This window comes from Grammomys surdaster, unplaced genomic scaffold (genome assembly GCF_004785775.1).
Source record: "Grammomys surdaster isolate TR1022 unplaced genomic scaffold, NIH_TR_1.0 125630, whole genome shotgun sequence".
Taxonomy (NCBI): Eukaryota; Metazoa; Chordata; class Mammalia; order Rodentia; family Muridae; genus Grammomys; species Grammomys surdaster.
Window position 1 is genome coordinate 837,672 of NW_021620469.1, and position 16,338 is coordinate 854,009.

Consider the following 16,338-nt stretch of genomic DNA (forward strand, 5'->3'; position numbering starts at 1 on the left):
TGGCTATTATAAATAAGGCTGCTATGAACATAGTTGAGCATATGTCCTTGTTATATGTTCGAGCATCTTCTGGGTATATGCCTAGGAGTGGTATAGCTGGATCCTCAGGTAATGCTATGTCCAATTTTCTGAGGAACCGCCAGACTGCTTTCCAAAGTGGTTGCACCATCTTGCAGTCCCACCAACAATGGAGGAGTGTTCCTCTTTCTCCACACCCTCGCCAGCATCTACTATCACCTGAGTTCTTAATCTTAGCCATTCTGACTGGTGTGAGATGGAATCTCAGAGTTGTTTTGATTTGCATTTCCCTGATGACTGAGGACATTGAACATTTCTTTAGGTGCTTCTCCGCCATTCGAGTTTCTTCCATTGAAAATTCTTTGTTAAGCTCTATACCCCATTTTTTAATAGGGTAATTTGGTTGTGTGGTGTCTACTTTCTTGAGTTCTTTGTATATATTGGATATTAGCCCTCTATCAGATGTAGGATTGGTAAAGATCTTTTCCCAATTTGTTGGTTGTTGTTTTGTCCTATTGACAGTGTCCTTTGCCTTACAGAAACTTTGCAATTTTATGAAGTCCCATTTGTCAATTCTTGATCTTAGAGCATATGCCATGGGTGTTCTGTTCAGGAACTTTTCCCCTGTGCCCAAGTATTCGAGGGTCTTCCCCACCTTCTCTTCTATTAGTTTCAGTGTATCTGGTTTTATGTGGAGGTCCTTTATCCACTTAGACTTGAGCTTTGTACAAGGAGATAAGAATGGATCAATTTTCATTCTTCTACATGTTGTCCTCCAGTTGAACCAGCACCATTTGTTGAAAATGTTGTCCTTTTTCCACTGGACAGTTTTAGCTCCTTTGTCAAATATCAAGTGACCATAGGAGTGTGTGTTCATTTCTGGGTCTTCAATTCTATTCAATTGATCTTCCTGCCTGTCTCTGTACCAATACCAGGTAGTTTTTATCACTATTGCTCTGTAGTACAGCTTGAGGTCAGGAATGGTGATTCCTCCAGAGGTTCTTTTATTGTTGAGAATAGTTTTCGCTATCCTGGGTTTTTTGTTATTCCATATGAATTTGAGAATTTCTTTTTCTAACTCTGTGAAGAATTGAGTTGGGATTTTAATGGGGATTGCATTGAATCTGTAGATTGCTTTTGGCAAGATGGCCATTTTTATTATATTAATCCTGCCAATCCATGAGCATGGGAGATCTTTCCATCTTCTGAGATCTTCTTCGATTTCTTTCTTCAGGGACTTGAAGTTCTTGTCATACAGGTCTTTCACTTGCTTGGTTAGATTCACACCAAGGTATTTCATATTATTTGCAACTATTGTGAAGGGTGTCATTTCCCTAATTTCTTTTTCAGTCTGTTTATCTTTCATGTAGAGGAAGGCTACTGATTTGTTTGAGTTGATTTTATAACCAGCCACTTTGCTGAAGTTGTTTATCAGGTTTAGGAGTTCTCTGGTGGAAGTTTGGGGGTCACTTAAGTATACTATCATATCATCTGCAAATAGCGATATTTTGACTTCTTCCTTTCCTATTTGTATCCCTTTGACTTCTTTTTGTTGTCTAATTGCTCTGGCTAGGACTTCCAGTACTATATTGAATAGGTAGGAGGAGAGTGGGTAGCCTTGTCTAGTCCCTGATCTTAGTGGGATTGCTTCAAGTTTCTCTCCATTTAGCTTGATGTTGGCTACTGGTTTGCTGTAAATTGCTTTTACTATGTTTAGGTATGGGCCTTGAATTCCTGATCTTTCCAAGACTTTTATCATGAAGGGATGTTGAATTTTATCAAATGCTTTCTCAGCATCTAGTGAGATGATCATGTGGTTTTTTTTTTTTTTTGAGTTTGTTTATATAGTGGATTACATTGATGGATTTCCGAATATTGAACCATCCCTGCATTCCTGGGATAAAACCTACTTGATCATGATGGATGATTGTTTTGATGTGTTCTTGGATTCGGTTTGCTAGAATTTTATTGAGTATTTTTGCATCGATGTTCATAAGGGAGATTGGTCTGAAGTTCTCTTTCTTTGTCGGGTCTTTGTGTGGTTTGGGTATGAGTGTAATTGTAGCTTCATAGAACGAATTGGGTAGTGTTCCTTCTGTTTCTATTTTGTGGAATAGTTTGAAGAGAATTGGTATTAGGTCTTCCTTGAAGGTCTGATAAAATTCAGCACTAAAACCATCTGGTCCTGGGCTTTTTTTAGTGGGGAGACTTTTAATGACTGCTGCTATTTCCCTAGGGGTTATGGGACTATTTAGATGGTTTATCTGCTCCTGGTTTAACTTTGGGACCTGGTATCTGTCTAGGAAATTGTCCATTTCTTCCAGGTTTTCCAGTTTTGTTGAGTATAGGCCTTTGTAGTAGGATCTGATGATTTTTTTGAATTTCTTCAGTTTCTGTTGTTATGTCTCCCTTTTCAGTTCTGATTTTATTAATTTGGATACTGTCTCTGTGCCCTCTGGTTAATCTGGCTAACGGTTTATCTATCTTATTGATTTTCTCAAAGAACCAACTCCTGGTTTTATTGATATTTTGTATTGTTCTTTCTGTTTCTATTTGGTTGATTTCAGCCCTGAGTTTGATTATTTCCTGCCTTCTACTCCTCCTGGGTGTATTTGCTTCCTTTTGTTCTAGAGCTTTTAGTTGTGCAGTCAACTTGTTAGTGTGTGCTCTTTCCAGTTTCTTTTTGTAGGCATTTAGAGCTATGAGTTTTCCTCTTAGCACTGCCTTCATGGAGTCCCACAAGTTTTGGTATGATGTGTCCTCATTTTCATTGAATTCTAAAAAGTTTTTAATTTCTTTCTTTATTTCTTCCTTGACCAAGTCATCATTGAGTAGAGAGTTGTTCAGTTTCCATGTGGATGTGGGTTTTCCATTGGTTTTGTCATTATTAAAGATCAGTCTTATTCCGTGGTGATCTGATAAGATGCAAGGGATTATTTCAATCTTTTTGTATCTGTAGAGGCCTGTTTTGTGACCAATTATATGGTCTATTTTGGAGAAGGTACCATGAGGTGCTGAGAAAAAGGTATATTCTTTTGTTTTAGGATGAAATGTTCTATAGATGTCTGTTAAGTCCATTTGGTTCATAACTTCTGTTAATGTCAAAGTGTCTCGGTTTAGTTTCTGTTTCCATGATCTGTCCATTGCTGAGAGTGGGGTGTTGAAATCCCCCACTATTATTGTATGAGGTGTAATGTGTGTTTTGAGCTTTAGTAAAGTTTCTTTTATGTATGTAGGTGCCCTTGCATTTGGAGCATAGATGTTCAGAATTGAGAGTTCACCTTGGTAGATTTTTCCTTTGATGAGTATGAAGTGTCCTTCTTTATCTTTTTTGATTAATTTTGGATGAAAGTCGATTTTATTTGATATTAGAATGGCTACTTCAGCTTGTTTCTTGGGACCATTGGCTTGGAAAATTGTTTTCCCCCCTTTTATTCTGAGGTAATGTCTGTCTTTGTCACTGAGGTGCGTTTCTTGTATGCAGCAAAATTCTGGGTCTTGTTTGTGTATCCAGTCTGCTAGTCTGCGTCTTTTTATTGGGGAATTGAGACCATTGATGTTAAGAGATATTAAGGAAAAATGATTGGGGCTTCCTGTTATTTTTGCTATTAGAGGTAAAGTTATGTTTGTATAGTTATCTTCTTTTGGGGTTGTTGGAAGATTATTTCCTTGCTTTTTCTAGGTTGTAGTTTCCCTCCTTGTGTTGGTGTTTTCCATCAATTATCCTTTGAAGTGCTGGGTTTGTGGGAAGATATTGTGCAAATTTGGTTTTGTCATGGAATATCTTGGTTTCACCATCTATAGTGATTGAGAGTCTTGCTGAGTATAGTAATCTGGGCTGGCAATTGTGTTCTCTTAGGGTCTGTATGATGTCCGTCCAGGCTCTTCTGGCTTTTATAGTCTCTGGTGAGAAGTCTGGTGTAATTCTTATAGGTCTGCCTTTGTATGTTACTTGACCTTTTTCCCTTACTGCTTTTAGTATTTTTTCTTTGTTTTGTGCATCTGATGTTTTGATTATTATGTGACGGGAGGTATTTCTTTCCTGGTCTATTCTATTTGGTGTTCTGTAGGCTTCTTGTATGTTTATGGGCATCTTGTTCTTTAGGTTAGGGAAGTTCTCCTCAATAATTTTGTTGAAGATATTTACTGTCCCTTTAAGTTGGGACTCTTCATTCTCATCTATACCTATTATCCTTAGGTTTGGTCTTCTCATTGTGTCCTGGATTTCCTGGATGTTTTGAGTTAGGAATTTTTTGCATTTTGCATTTTCTTTGACAACTGTGTCAATATTTTCTACCGCATCTTCTGCATTTGAGATTCTCTTCTATCTCTTGTATTCGGTTGGTGATGCTTGCGTCTATGACTCCTGACCTCTTTCTTAAGTTTTCTATTTCTATGGTTGTCTCCCTTTGAGCTTTCTTTATTGTTTCTATTTCCATTTTCAGATCTTGAATTTTTTTGTTTAATTCCTCCTTTGTGTTTTCTTGCATTTCCTTAAGGGATTTCTGTGATTCCTCTTTAAGGGCTTCTGTTTACTTGTACTCTCCTGTATTTCTTTAAGGGAGTTACTTAATTCCTTCTTATAATCCTCTATCATCATCATGAGAAGTGATTTTAATTCTGAATCCTGCTTTTCAGGTGTGATGGGGTGTTCAGGGCTTGCTATATTGGGAGAACTGGGTACTGATGATGCCAAGAAACTTTGGTTTCTGTTGCTTATGTTTTGCACTTGCCTTTCGCCATCTGGTTAACTCTAGTGTTGCCTGCCCTCACTGTGTAAGACTGGAGTCTGTATTTCCAGTTATCTTGCTTGTTGCAGAGCTCCTCAGAGTCCAGATGTCTCTGTAGTCTTAAGATTCTCATCTTGGTGTCTGCTGCTCTGATTGCAGTGGCTCCTCTGCTGCTCTGAGTTCAGTGGCTCCTCTAGGATGACTCAGGAGTCAGTATCTCCACAGGACAGGAGTAGATCAACTCAGTGTCAGCTGCTCTGAGTACAGTGGATCCTCAGCTGCTCTGAGTGCAGTGGCTCCTCGGCTGCTCTGAGTGCAGTGGCTCCTCTAGGATGACTCAGGAGTCAGTATCCCCACAGGACAGGAGCAGACCAACTCTGTGTCTGCCCCAGCCCACAGGACCAGGCAGTGGAGGAAGGGTGCTCTGGATTCTTGAATGAAAGACACACACACACACACACACACACACACACAGCCTTATATTTAATATGCCTTAGTCAGCTGGGCCACTCTCAGACTTCCACATTGCTAACACCTCCCCTCTGATACTTCTGAGTTATTACTTACTAAAATCTATATTCCATCTTTCCTTCCCCAGACCCAGTGGGGCTGGGGGCCCTGGGACCACTCTTTCCTGGCTCTTACATGGCTGGTATGCCTCTCTTCTAGCAGCTCTCAAGCTTGAATCTTATTCTTTCCGTAGCATGGCGATTCTCCTCCTTCTTTGTTACTCAGTTCCCTTGCCCTGGGAAAACTAAAGTCCTTCCTCTGTCTCCCTGCCCAACCATTGGCTCTCAGCAACTTTATTTACCAATTAGAACCAAGTGGGAGCAGGGAACCACAGCATTTTGCATGAGGGATTCTCTTGTAATTTTTTGAGGAACCCAATTAACATAATAAAAACAATAAACCAAATCCACAATAATAAAGTATAGGTTAAAGATTCTGTGGCTGGGCTGGAGTCCCAATCCCTCCACTGGTAGTCTCACCTGGTTACAGGAAATAGCAAGTTCAGGTTCCATATCCTCATTACTTGGAGCCTTAGCTAGGGTCATCCTCATAGATTCCTGGGAGGTCCTATTGCTGTAGGTTTCTGGCTTGTTGATGAGATGCCCCCTAATTCTAGTTGTCTCTCTCCCTCCCTCCTCAACCCAAGACATTTTCTAAGGAGAGCTTTGACGTGTTCTCATGTTGTACAACAACAGTCACAGTACAGCATTAGCCCTCACCTGAGCTGGGAGCAAGGGAACATGCTTAGCTCATGGTGATTACAATGCTTAATGCCATTGCTGTTTGTAAGAACATATGGGCCCTACTTTAGATTTTCCTTCCTCTACCATCTTCTTTTATTATCATATACTGATTTTACAAAGTAGTGGGTTTCACTTGGAAATTTCCTTATATGCATATAACACATTTTAATCCTATTCAGCCTCCCCTACCCTTTCCCTCCTGCCCCAAGCCTTACCTCCTTCCATATTTCTAATAGACACCCTTTACTACCATGTCTCCCTGTCTCCAAAATCCACACCTGAAAGAAAGCATGTGACATTTGTCTTTCTGAGTCTGGTTTATTTCATTTCTCCAAATGACCTCTATTTCCATCCATTTTCCTGTAAGCAACATAATTTTCTCTTCTTATAAAACTAGTACATTTCAACCCAGTCTGTCATGGTAGTGCATGCCTGCAATCCCAGCACTAGTGATGAAGAAGATTATGAATCCAAAATCATCCTTGGCAACACAGAGACTTAGAGTCCACCCTGAGCTACCTGAGATCCTGTCTCCAAAAAATAAAAAATTAAAAAAGGGTAAGTAGGAACAATCATCTCCCTTATGGAAAAATAGATAATATGGTGATGCAAGTAAGGGTTATATAAAATTGCCCTTCTTTCTGGTTATTGCCCCTTTCCCTCTATAGAATTAGAATTAAATTATATACATGGTTTTACACTCTGCTTTTTCCACTCACCATAAGAGAATACAGGTTTCTGAATGTCACTAAATAGAATTTTAAGATAAACTTTTCTGACTTGTTAGCACTTCATTCCATACCTATATCATGACCTATATTGTTGCTTATTTGGATGGTCTGAAGGTTTGCCAAGAGGGTCTCAAAGTGTACTCCTCTTCTTGCTTACATTGACCTCTGCCTAACCTTGGAAATATCGTTCTGACTTGCATGCTGAAGACCTGAGACATCCACATGTGTTGTTCCATCTGCATTCTCAATCTGAGGGGTTTTGTGCAGATGCCAGCAAATCTGCTATTGCAATCACGTGCTTCAGGACCGTTTGGAGCTTCCATATCTCCTTTGTTGCCTGCTGCTATTTCACAGAAAGCAACACACACTCCAATTCTCCATTAAAAGGTCTGGCTGCTTGCAGACACTATGTCAAAAGGACTGCTTGTGATGCATCCTACTCCCAACACCAATAATGACAAAATATCCACACTCAGAGGAGGCATCTGAGATTTTTCCAAACACCATTTCAGGAGTGACACTAAGACACCCTGAGGACCTGAGGTCAGTAGAGTCCCAGTCTCCTACAAAGTCAAGAACAACTAAATTGGTTTCTTGATTGGGGGGGGGGGCGGGCGGGAGGGTAGAACTCTGAGCCAGTGGCATCTGTTCACTGCCTGCCCAGAGGATCAGAGCGTGGAGATGGGAAACACCCACTATTGGTGTCCCAACACCCCAAAGGAGAAAAACTGTAACTGACAGAAATGTAGTGGAACAGCCGGAAACAGATGCCACCAGCCATGGACATTGTGAAACCTATCACAGTCTTACTTGTTCAAACCACATTTTTTATTAAAGTAAAAACATTTTAAAGGTACAAGCTCTAATATATTATGCTAATCTCCTCTCCACTCAAATGTTTTCTCTAACACCCACTCTATAGCAAGCAAACTGTGTGTGTGTGTGTGTTTATTGTGAAATATGCTCACTTGAAAAGTCTACAGATTCCATGTATACTCTTGAAAGAATACTTATAAGACAATCACTGTGTTTTATGTCAGGAAGTGGGCCATTCTCCAGAAGCCCTCTATGACTCTCTATGCCAATCCTTGAAGTGCTGCGATTCTGGCTTGATGCAGCCTTCTTGGACACAGGCTTCCTTCACATTTATATCGATGGATGGGTGGTGATGTTGGTAGCTCAGAGTGTTTTAACTTGCTGCTTTGGTGATACCTGGTGAGATCAGCAACTCTCAAGATGTTTATTGGTCAGCTGGTTGTTCTGTTTTGAGATTTCTATTAAAGTCCATTATGCTGTTTATTTATTTATCTTTCACACTGCTTTATGGAAGTTCATTATATAACTTGACTCACAAGTCTTGCTGGTTGTGTGTGTTCTAAGAATCTCTGTCTTTGTTTCCTCTCGATTTTAATGTATCAAATCCATCAATTATTCTCTTTATATTGTTTACTTTTAATTATAGTATATAAAATCTTTATCTATGATAGAGATATTGATGTCTCATATTTTCAAGTCTTTATTCACATTTGGTCAATGTCCTTCCTCTCCTAGAATTTTTGAAGTGGCATAAATAACAGGTAAAGTTTTATCTCTTCCACATAGAAATGTCTGTGCTTCTAGGATGCTGGAAAAGCTTGTGCCTTATAAATATCATTTCTCATTATTAGAAATAAGAGAATATTAGTTTTTACTACGTCAAGGGATGTAATTTCTATCAAAAATTAAATATGCAGCCAACAGCCATACCTTCCCCCCGGAACATGCCTAGTCTTGTCTGATCTGAGCAGAGTTGACCCTGCTCAGTGAGTATTTGATGGAGAACAAAATTGTCGTATGTGGTATGTCAATATCGGACTGTGTGAGGTCTAAAAGCAAACCTTAACCCCCATGGGTTGTCCTCTGAACTCTCTCCATATGCTATGTCACATATCAGCACACACACACACACACACACACACACACACACACACACACTTGCAAAGAATCCTACAAAATATTTCTCAAGAGCAATGGATCTACATGTCAACTTTGGGGAAAAAGACACTTTTATAGTATTGTCTTCCAGTTCATGTGCATGGAAATCACTATGTTTAAGTCTTCTTAAATGATTCTTTGCTCATTTTTATCACATCTGTTCTTTTAAACTTTCATGTAGTTTTATCATTTTTTCATTTCTATGCAATTATATATTAAATTATTGCATTTTTAATTTTTCTAACACTATTGCTATATTTGTAAAAATACAATTGATTTTTTTTATCCAGCCCCTTTGTTAGGCTCTTATATCAATGATGGTAATTTAGTTGTAGATTCTTTTAAAGCCTCTCTAAGTACTTCCCTATCCACAAATACTACAGTTTGGTTTCCTCCTTCCTGGGCCTTAGCCCTTTCACTTATATTTCCTGCCTAACTAACTCAAACTGCTAACATGACATGGAAGATGATGGATGGCAATTTATATCCAGGTATTTTGATATATTTTTGCTCTGAAAGAAAACGTTTCTTATGTTTCACCATTAATTATTATTAGTGTTTAATTTTATGAGATCAGATTCCTTTCTAATTTGCTGTAAAAAAATGCAATGAATGATTGTGAAATTTAGCAAATACTTAGGCAGTTTTTCCTTTTGTTCTTGCATCACTGTGAACAATGTTTCTCTCTAATCAGTTAGTTACTATAGCAACCAATTTTCAAATGCAAAGACAACCACATGCTCCTAGAATAAACTCAATCTTCTCATGGTGTAAATTTTTGCTAATTTGTGTGTATTATTGTATATCAAATTTGATATGTATTCAAAGTAACATTGCTCCATAATGTTCTTTTCACATATGTTATGGCTGTTGGCTGGATATTTCGTTTGTGATAGAGGGTGCATCCTCTGACATAGTAAGGTTTTGTCTTCTTTTCACCCTAATAGGTAATATTTATAAGGCACAAGTTTCTATTGTCTTATGTGGACACATATTTTCTGTGTGGAAAAAGTACACTATGTCTTTTTATTCACACCACACCAAAAAAATTCTTTCTAGGGAGAAAATAGGGCCAAGCGCAAATAAAGACTTGAAAATATGACACATCAGTATCTTTCTCATAAAGATTAATATTTTCATTAGATTTGGTCTTAAAGTTATGCTAATCCCATCAAAGAGATGGGAGCCCTGTCTGCAGGAGTTATATACAATAGTCTTTCACTATTTTGATTTTCAAAGGTTCATAATTCATGGGTTCAGTACCTTCCCTGGACATCATTAGCTTCCTGCCTAGACTCACTATTCTTTCAATCAGGGCCTGACAATAACTCCTGTACAGGCAGTTCTCAGGCTTTTACATTCGCTGGTTATTTTAAGCAGCTGGGTTTTTGGTTGATTTCAGTGGGAAAGTTGACATGAATTCCTTGTTCCCTAGTACAAAATGCCCTATGCACAGCTGTATCTACATAAGTCAGGGTATGTCTTTCATCCCTCTTTTTCTGTATATGCAGACAATTTTATCATTTTTTCCTTTATTTCCATTCAGATATCATTTCAGAAACAACGCAAAATGTTAAGATATCAGTGAAATGAAATTATAGCAAATGCAAAGGTAAGAATGCTAGGTGCTCTTCTATCTTCCCTCTGCTACTCCTCCCACACAAACAAATCCAAACCTGGCCTTGGTGGCACCTGTCTCTTACCCCTGCATTCAGGAGACAGAAGGAGGAAGATCTCTGAGTCTGAGGCCAGCCTAGTTCTAAGTTCCAGCTCAGCCAGGATTACACAGAGAAACCCTTTCTCAAGACAAAACAAACAAAATAAATTCATAACACAAAAAAATAAAATGTCAGAGAACATGGATTAAGATGGGATTACAGTTCATGCAACTATAAAATAAGTGGGAAACTGTGTATGAGATGAGAAAGAATCCTTAACTTCTAAGGTTTTTAGGAGTTAGCCTACATGCTCCATATATTAGTATGTCAGTCTTCAGCTCCTTCACAGAAGAGATACAGGATTACAATGCTCTGCAGCAAACACTGAATCTGTTAGCTATTCTTCAGCAGGTTTAAAGATCCGCTGTGTAACAGCGATCTCTTTTGTGTCATCTCACCCCCACTGTCCCATACTGTTCATTATTTAACCATAGCTTTTCTTGAGGTACACGTAATAAACGATGAGTGACCATACACTCAATAATTCAGGGAAACTGGTGACTACTTTATTTTCTCTTTCTTTTCTTTCTTCTCTTTAAAGTTGGTATCTACAAGGCAGAGAATGGAAACCAGGCTGCCTGGTGTCTTCCATCATCAATGATATGGGATCCCAAATGTTTCGAAGCAGAGAGCTCTCAGCAAGTCAGCCTGCTGGGCACCACAGCATTCAGGGCATCCTGCAGAACACAAAGATCTTTGCCAGAATTGACAAAAACTCTTCAAGTGAGTTATGATTTTCTCTGAGTGTGGGTTGCAGCTCAGGCGACCTAAGAGAAACAGTCAATATGAGAGGTTTGATCTACCCTTTCCTTCCCCAGTAGCTCCCTCCATGACTTCAAGAGAGTGACCATTCATTCTATCAATCTTGGCAACTTCTAGACAGTAGTAGGAGCAGTAGGGTTCTTAAAGGATGAAGACAAGCAGGTTTTATTTCTCTTTATCCCTCTTTGGCATGTTGCTGCTGTCTTCATCCATACCTCCCCCACACTCACCATCATTTACTCACCTTATCCTTGGACATTGCTAAATGGAAGTGAGGAAGAGGTCCAGAACTGGAGAGCTTTAGCTCAGCAGATATTGTGATTGCCTATCATGCATGAGACTCTAGGTTTGATTCCCAGCACCTCATAAACCTGATATTGTGGTGAACTCCAGCAGTCAGGAATGGAGGCAGGAATATCAGAAGTTCAAAGTCATCCTCAGTGTGTGTGTGTGTGTGTGTGTGTGTGTGTGTGTGTGTCTTTCATTGTCAACTGAAGCTGTAATCCCAGAAGGAGAGGAGGAAAAGAAAGTAGTCACCAGTTTCCCAGAATTATTGGTGTATGGTATTCTTGGTACACAATATTCAAAGACCTCACTCTTTGCTGGATTTCTATTTTGCTGTTAGCAAGGACACAGCAACTGTGTGGGACAACACATAGATGTAGACAACTCTCTCTTCTCCCAGATCACTGGCAGTTGGTGTGCAAACCTCCTAGGAAGCCTTGGGTGATGAAATCTATCACAGGAGCAGGAAAATGGACCTGTGACTTCTCAGCACACCCTTCCTTCCTCTCCAGGGGAGGATAAAAGTCTGCCAGAGGAAAGTACAAGCAGCAACTAAGCACCAGTTCTGGAAAGATGCAGCCACTTTTGCTCCTGTTGACCTTTATTCTACTCCAAGGAGATGAGGCAGGTGAGTGGCCAACCGCACCTCATAGAATGGGTCCTATCCTATACACTTGAATAGACATGTTGTAGCAATCCTAACTCTCTATTGTTGAGCAAGTTACTTGAACTTACGTCTCCTCAGATTCCTTAATTATAAAATGTAGATAACATTATTACTGCCATATAGAGTTGGATGGAAATTAAATTAGTTAATATACAAGAGAGTCTTGTCATTGGCCTTCACACATAGAAAGTACTATATAAATATTTTCTACATGAATTTATTCAGTCACCCATATCTAGTCCCAAGATTTGTGAAGGTAGACTCTGGGCCATGGGTTGTTCTCTGAAGAAAGAAGTACCAGAAAACAGAGAAAGTTCATACTTTGGGAAAGCATCTTGCCTCAATAGCCTGAGTCAGCCTCATGTGGAACAAAGCATAGTTTTCCATTTGGAGAAGGTCTGGGAAGGAGATGAATTTCCCTTCAAGCTAGGAGTAACTCCTGTGGAGTCTTGGCATCTTCTCCCTGTGTCTGATGTTCCACAAAGCTCTTCTGTATCACCTCCCTCCCCCACTTCCAGCCTTTCTTAAGCTGCCCACCTGGCGCTGTCAGCAAGTTTCCAAGTACACAGGTGAGTGGCAGATGCCTCTTTGCAGGAAAGATCATTGGAGGCCGAGAAGCCAAACCAAATTCGTACCCCTACATGGCATTTCTTCTGATCCAGAGTCCAGAAGGGCTGAGTGCTTGTGGAGGGTTTCTAGTGCGAGAAGACTTTGTCCTAACAGCAGGTCATTGCTTGGGAAGGTGAGAAACTCAGGGGCTTCTGAGGAAGTCAGTGTCCCCAAATTCCCTCAACAGAGCCTGAAAGTATGCAATTACAATTGAGTAGCATGATAATGAACCTCTGGAGACAAGATGGGACCAGGAGGAGGGTGGTAAGAAGCAAGTGCCCATACACAGAAAAGGAGGCTGTGGTCCAAAAAGAAACAGAAAGTGGAAGACACAGGCTGGGCGCTAACTATGAACTCAGACTGTTTATGTTTAATCTGCTTTCCCCATTTCAGGGTTTGTGGGAATCAGCAGGCAGGGGTCAGGCCTAAGGCCCTCGCACTTCCCCCCCCTCACCCCCACTTCCAGCTTATTTTTCTGCCCTTGGGATATTCATCTGCCCTTCTGAACTGCTGGATCTAAGATCCTGGTTATCATACCTACCTCTATCACAACCTTTCTTTTGCAGCTCCATAAATGTTACCCTAGGGGCCCACAACATCCAAAGGCGAGAAAAGACCCAGCAACACATCACTGTGCTCAGAGCCATCCGCCATCCTGATTACAATCCACAGACCATTAGGAATGACATCATGCTACTGCAGGTACTCCCCTTCTGACCTCTGGTTCTCCAGGCTTACTGGCTCACTCCTGGTGTGTGGCTTTTGAGGAGAATGCCTCAACAGGATTCCAGAGGGGTGATGGGGAGGAAGAATCAATGGGTGCTGGTGGGAGACAGCAGCTGAGCTGGAATGCCTCCATCCCTCCTGACAGCTGAGGAGCAGAGCCCGGAGGAGTAGAGCAGTGAAGCCAGTGGCTCTGCCTCAGGCCAGCAGGAAACTGCAGCCAGGGGATGTGTGCACAGTGGCTGGCTGGGGCCAGGTGAGCCAGGGAAGGAGAACAAATGTACTCCAGGAGGTGCAGCTAAGAATCCAGATGGACCAAAAGTGCTCCAATCGCTTCCAATTCTACAACAGCCAGACTCAGATCTGTGTGGGAAACCCAAGAGAGAGGAAGTCTGCCTTCAGGGTAAGATTGTGAACACCCACCAGTATTTTTCTTGGGACAAGGGGCTCAAGGCTGGCAGAGGACAGCAGGACAGGTCTCCACTCCTTCAAACCTGGGGACTAGACCAAAGTGGAAAGGGTTTTTCCTCTTCAGGAATGACAGGAAGACCCACAATTTAGTGTACTGGGGAAGGTAGAAGTACCTTGATGGAGTTAGCTGACAGCAGTAACTTTAACAGGATCTGAAGGCTAGCAGCTGAAAGACACAGCAAATTGTTTCCTGTAAGCCCATCAAAAGCCCATCGCCCACACACAGGCAACTGGAAGAAGCCTCCAACACATACCTTTCTCTGGGAGCCTGTATCATAGGGCAGCAAGATCCAGAAAGCCTAGCTTCATGTTCTTTTTCTCCTCTGCCCACAGGGGGATTCTGGTGGTCCTCTGGTATGTAGCAATGTGGCCCAGGGCATTGTCTCCTATGGAAGCAACAATGGGAACCCTCCAGCTGTATTCACCAAGATCCAGAGCTTCATGCCCTGGATCAAAAGAACAATGAGACGTCTTGCTCCATGATATCAGGGACCTGCTGAGTTCCTGTCTCAGATGCAGACCAGCTCCAGGTGATTTCCATAGCCCTTATTAATGTCTCCTGGACAGCATATATTTTTGTTTATTAAATATTATTTAGTGTTGTCTTACTGTGTTGGAACTCATATGTCAAAGAACCACATAGTGGTATTAGAGTGGTATATTAAACAACAGACATTCATTTTACCATATTTCAGAGGCTGAGAAGTTCAAAGTCAAGGCATCAGCATCCGGTGTCTGATGAGAAGCTGTTCACTAGATCACAGCTATCCTTTCCTGCATTCTCACAATGTAGAAAGCACAAGAGGAATCCATGGGGCCTCTCTAACAGGACTGCTACTCACAAGGGTTCAGTAGCTGTCACTTCTCATGTAATTCCTTTCTGATAGGGATTAGGTTTCCATGTATTGATACTGAAGGAGCATAAACACTCCTTCTCTAGTGGATACCCAATGACATCTGCCTAGATAGAGTGACGTTCCTACAGAAAATGAGATTTCTTCCCAATCACAAACACACCCTGTGGGCCACTCTCCTCAGCATGGGGATCAAGATGAGATTTTTTTCTTCCCTAAGCCATGCATCCCCCTTGTCACCTTATCCCACTTTCTGAATCAGCATCTCTCCCCAGGTCAAGACTCTCTCCCTGAAACCCTCCCACTCAGTGCTGAGCTATCCAGACAGATAATCTTGATCCAAGGACAGAGTTGAAATTCCACTAATTCCTTATTTAAGACAAATCTCAAACCCATGAAAATAATGAACTTCTGATGCTGGAGAGATGGCTCAGCAGTTAAGAGCACTGGCTGTTCATCTCGAGGTCCTGAGTTTAGTACCCAGCAACCACATGGTGGCTCATGATCATCTATAATGTGATCTGATGCCCTCTTCTGGACTGCACGTGGACATGCAGATAGAGCACTCTTACGTGAAATAAATACGTGAATAAATCTTAAGGTTAGAAAAAAGATAAAAACCGAGTTTTTAATACATGGTATTAGCTTAAACTACATACGCTCTAGAAGAAAGGGAAAAATAGAACGTAGGAATATTTAAGCTAATGCCAATGTTAGTAGGAATACAAGTCACAAAATCAGATTAGAAGCAAGGCAGTGTCCAACAGAGACGGCACTTCCTGTCTAAAACCACAGGTTATACTAAGACACTGGGTTATAGACCAGTGTTTCCATTTCCAGTGGTGAAGATTTGCTTCACACTTTGAGTGCTTTGAAGTTCCATAAAACTACAGAAAAAATGTTGACTAAAAGAATGGTGTATTTGCCCTATAGACTACTCTGTGGTTGTCTAAATCAAATAAAAGGTCACTGAAATCACGTAGACTGAAATCAGACTTTAAGCATCTTAAAGTAACTGCAGGGACTCAGCTGGTAAGGCTTTTCTGACACATCAAAATGTTAATTACACCTGATCCTGTGGTGTTTACAATCTGAACTTCTTCAGTTTCTATTGTCTTAAGTGAAATAATTAATGATCAGATGTCTTACCAAATCCAACTGGGCACATACGAAATGCTTTCATGAATTCCTTTAAGCATCTATCCAAGTTCATTGTTTTACATGTAACTCCTGTCATACGGCCATTTGTTTAATACTCAGTGAAGACCATTGTAAACAAAATTGTAGTTAACAGCTCATCTCTAGCATCACACAGTCATTCTCTAGTAACTGCATGCCCATGTGAATTATTGATTACATGTAGCAGTTTCTCAGGGATGACAGTCTCACTATTAAATGGTTGTACTGGCAAATGGAGACAACTCTTGCCAGTAAGGTCAGAAGAGCAGAGAGCAGCAGAAAAGTCCCCCACACCACATTTGTTCTGTGACATTTACTTGGAACCCCAGAACACTGCCCAGTCCCAGACCCGATAATAAAGAAA

The 16,338-nt window shown here is 40.7% G+C and overlaps 1 protein-coding gene across 1 annotated transcript; it reads left to right on the forward strand.

Annotated features, from left to right (window-relative positions):
- The first annotated feature begins 12,041 nt into the window (after positions 1–12,041).
- LOC114638849 (cathepsin G) lies at positions 12,042–14,424 on the forward strand. The gene is made up of 5 exons (XM_028787432.1): positions 12,042–12,099; positions 12,733–12,880; positions 13,314–13,449; positions 13,619–13,873; positions 14,275–14,424. Exons 1-5 carry the CDS (start codon positions 12,045–12,047, stop codon positions 14,422–14,424), a joined length of 744 nt encoding a protein of 247 aa, XP_028643265.1. The 5' UTR covers positions 12,042–12,044.
- Positions 14,425–16,338: the final 1,914 nt, after the last annotated feature.